The sequence below is a fragment of the Suricata suricatta genome, chromosome 11 (genome assembly GCF_006229205.1).
Source record: "Suricata suricatta isolate VVHF042 chromosome 11, meerkat_22Aug2017_6uvM2_HiC, whole genome shotgun sequence".
NCBI classification, from domain to species: Eukaryota; Metazoa; Chordata; class Mammalia; order Carnivora; family Herpestidae; genus Suricata; species Suricata suricatta.
In genome coordinates, this window is record NC_043710.1 from 11711948 (window position 1) to 11716243 (window position 4296).

A 4296-nucleotide genomic window follows, 5' to 3' on the forward strand; every position below is an offset into this window, starting at 1 on the left:
GAAAGGTGGGTGCAGGCTCCTAGAATTGTTCGATTTGTCCATCTTGATAGTGGTCATACTAGTGTGTTTACAGTGTAAAGAAATCAAGGATTTGTGAATGTCTCTGGATGTTACATTATACTAAGAATGTTTGCCAAAGGGGCACCAGGTGGTTCAGTCAGCTGAGCATCAGACTCTTGATTTGGGCTCAGGTCATGATCCCAGGGTGGTGATTTGGGGCCACTAGCAGGTTCCCTGTTGAACATGCAGCCTTAAGTAGATAATTCTCTTTCTCCCTCTGCTCATCTCCTGCTCTCTCCCGTGCTCTCTCTCTAAAATTAAAAAAAAAAAAGGAGAATGTTTACCAAAAAGTGAACAACACATCCATTTGTCTAGTTTAAAAATATCTACAACCACACAACTGTTCGATTAAATGCAGACAAAGATTTAGCCCTTGTCAATTAGATGTAAAATACCAGTGTAACAAAAAGACATTTCACCAGAGACTATATATATGTCTTTGGCACCAAAAACTCTACAGATGAATATCTATCACATTTTGAAGATTCCTTGGAAAAAAGAAACCCTACTCACTAGTGTGAATTCATCTCAAGCACTGAAATTGGAAACTGGATACTAAATGCTAAATCAAAAATCAAATTTAAAATGTCTGCTCTTCTTCCCGCAATAAAACTACTCAGCAAAGGAAGATTCAGCCCCTCTGTTCTTTTGCAGGAGCCATGTTTGCTAGGAGCCCTGTGCTCAACCAATCCGGCCCCACTGAGTTCGTGTTCCGCGTGTTCACCACGGTCCCTGAATTCCAGGCCCTCCTCTTCCTCCTCTTCCTCCTCCTCTACTTGCTGATCCTTTGTGGCAACACGGCCATCATCTGGGTGGTGTGCACGCACAGCTCGCTGCGCACCCCAATGTACTTCTTCCTATGCAACCTGTCTTTCCTGGAAATCTGCTACACCTCTGTCGTGGTGCCTCTGATGCTTTCCAACATTTTGAGGGCCCGGAGGCCCATTCCACTGGCTGGCTGTGGGGCCCAGATGTTCTTCTTTGTAACCCTTGGCAGCACTGACTGCTTTCTCTTGGCAATCATGGCATATGATCGCTATGTGGCCATCTGCCACCCACTGCACTACACCCTCATCATGACCCAGAAGTTGTGCATCCAGATGGTGGCGAGCGCCGTGGGCCTGGCCCTCTTCCTCTCTCTGCAGCTCACCTCCTTGATCTTCACGCTGCCCTTCTGTGGCCACCGCCTGGAAATCAACCACTTCCTGTGCGACGTGCCTCCCGTCCTGCGGCTGGCCTGTGCGGACATCCGCGTGCACCAGGCCGTGCTCTATGTGGTGGGCATCCTCGTGCTGACCGTCCCCTTCCTGCTTATCTGTGTCTCCTACGTGTTCATCACCTCCGCCATCCTGCGCATCCGCTCTGCCGAGGGCCGCCGCCGGGCCTTCTCCACCTGCTCCTCGCACCTCACCGTGGTCTTGCTGCAGTATGGCTGCTGTAGCCTGGTGTACCTGCGTCCCCGGTCCAGCACCTCAGAGGATGAGGACCGCCAAATCGCCTTGGTCTACACCTTCGTCACCCCCTTACTCAACCCGCTGATTTACACCCTCAGGAACAAGGATGTCAAAGGTGCCCTGAAGAATGCCATCTCCAGTAAAGCAGCTTCGGACACCCACTGAGGTTTAAGGGGCCAGGAATGGGTGTCTGTCAGTTGCCATGACAATGAACTCTAAACAATGAATATGGAATTCCCATCCTACTTACCTCCCCCACACTTTGCAGTGGGCAGTTCTTTTTGCCATATTTGCCCCATGGTCCACAGTCTGTACTCATTTTCTTCAAGGGCTTGAAGAAGATTTGAAAATGTGGACCAAAGTCTCAGTGCAGGAGCTCTAGTCTGCTGGCCCTACTTTACAGGTTCAGAGCTCATCAGGGCCCCCTCATGCATGCTGGGAATAAAGCATCACACCTTTCGATGTCCTGCTTCCTGCAAAGGTGATGCTGCTGAGGCATCCTTGAATGACACCTTCAGTTAGATGCGTTCATACAGACATATCTTACTAAAAGAAACACGTTGTGTTGTTGTTTTAGATATGAATACATGGCCAACAAAAGTTTATCTAATGATTCAGTTTCCTTCATTCCATACATCCCAACCCGGTTGTCTTCATTGCCCTTCATTGTGCCAGGAAGTGGTCAGGAATGAGCATCCAATCACTGAGCACGATGCCAGCACTGCATGTACAAGCCCTCCACGCCCTTGTTGGCTTTCCTGAAGCTGGACTCTCCTTCCTCACCCCTTCCCTTGCCTCCTTAATGGCTGCTGTTTGCACACCCGCTCAGCAGGTGGCGCCACTGGTCCTCCCAGGGCGGTGTGTCCTGAAGCCTGATGGTGATTCCATCCTCCTGCACCTGTTCCCTGACCACAGTCAAACCCTGCAGAATTGGCTTCCTCCGTGCTTTGCACCACTGGCTTCACGCTGCCCGGCTTTCCTGAAGAACACTGAGGTAAAGAGGGATCCAAGGACAGTTCTTAACAGAAATTACCCATTCCAGAACAGCTGGGGGAGGGACCAGCAGGGGAAGGAGAGAGACACAACCTGTCAGGGAAGAGACTGGATGTAGCCCATTAAGCTGACTTCAGCTAGTGACCCCAAAAAGAGAGTGTCAGCCAGAGGATACTAAAACTCATCTAAGGACTTGGTATAACCTTTCTAAATGCCATAGGGCTAAGTTTACTAAAGGCCTGCAAAGGCCTCTTTTTACTGATTCAACAATTTTTGTTCTAAAATCGTAATATCAAATAACTAAGGCTAACATAACTGGAACTAGATGGCTGTTCCTTACATTTATAAAACTGAAAGTTATTAGAATCTCACTTCCAGTGTTGGATACATGAATACAACATACTTAAAGAAGCATTTAAATCAATATTTAATACCAAGGGCCAATGTTTATCATCAGAACAGGAAGCAATAAGAGCCAGATACAAACCTTGTATGTAGAACGAGAGCCCAGTTTTGCAAAAACACGCGTGCAGAATAATGAATAGTTGCACACCAAAACGTTAATGGTTCTCATCTGGGATTTGTAGAATTATGAACAATCCTTTCTTCTTTACTAATTCATGCATTTTACCAAGTTTTGTACAATGTGACTGTCTTACCCTTGTAAGCAGGAAAATGACAGTTTCTGTAAACTCCTATTACAGCCCAATCCATCTTTCATATTTTTCCTAACTAGCATGTTTTTTGTCTCAGTTGCTTCTTCTCTTCAAAACGACTGCTTTCGATGCTTTTGTTTACACTGATTTCACATGGGGGTAAGGAAAAGGACTACAAAGTGTCAATCATTCTGGAAACAGTCCTGGATTTCACAAGGTATGAGAAATGCCTTTGCTTCCAACTCAATGCTTGAGGGAAGGAAAAGACCTCTCTAGCTGGCAAGTTGCTTATCAACCTGGGCAGGCCAAGCGACAGGAGGACAGAATGAATCAATTACATGTACACACTGGGTGAAACCTTGTCGGGGATGCACACACCAGGGAGGTTTCCAGCTGTGTTTCCAGGCCCCCTTTCAGTTTTACTTAAGGTCACAAATCAGATAGAAAATTAAGCTGGAACCCAGAAAGAGGGTGAACTCTTACTCTTTCCAGAAGAAGGCTCTGGAGTGATGATCAATCCTTTCAGCTGAATTACTGGGGCCTCCCCTAGTTACCTTCCTGAGTATATTTCAGCTGAATGGAAGCTCTTCATTTTTCTCCCTTTTTAAAAAATTAAACAGGACACTACATGCAATACAAAATCAGAATCACTTCAATTCACTGAAATGACACTGCCCTCGAGGAACTTTGCCAGAAACATCGTTATGTCTTCTTAAACTCTTTATCCTTGGTATGTTCCTCACACTGGATTTCTCTAACTTCTTTCTTCTGGTCCAACTGGTGCATTTGAAAGGAAGGGTTAGCCACAATGCTGGGAGTATTGTTTCCATGTGTGAATTCCTTCCCAGCATTTCTCAAAAACAATTATTTATTTTTAAACCTAGGTTCTGAGAAGATGTAATTTGAGAAATTAGGGAAATTGGAAAAGGCATCGTAACTCTCCTGCAAGAATTAAAGGATAATAAGCAACACAGAGAGGCTACTGCTTTCGAGAATCCACTCATGTCGAGGGGAAAAGAAAGAGCAGGAAACATGACACATGAGGTCAAAAGTTAAGTTTACATTTTTGGGATGAGGACGAGACCAGGACCAGGAGCACTGGGTGAGAAACCGTCATAACCCATCAGTCAGTC

At 46.0% G+C, this 4296-nt stretch overlaps 1 protein-coding gene across 1 annotated transcript; it reads left to right on the forward strand.

Moving 5' to 3' along the window:
* Positions 1–719: 719 nt before the first annotated feature.
* Positions 720–1679, forward strand: LOC115272396 (olfactory receptor 10Q1). The gene has a single exon (XM_029915477.1). It carries the CDS (start codon positions 720–722, stop codon positions 1677–1679), a length of 960 nt encoding a protein of 319 aa, XP_029771337.1.
* Positions 1680–4296: the final 2617 nt, after the last annotated feature.

Bases quoted from the DNA above. Each gene is read 5' to 3' on its own strand.
- LOC115272396 (XM_029915477.1), top strand. From the start codon at position 720: ATGTTTGCTAGGAGCCCTGTGCTCAACCAATCCGGCCCCACTGAGTTC.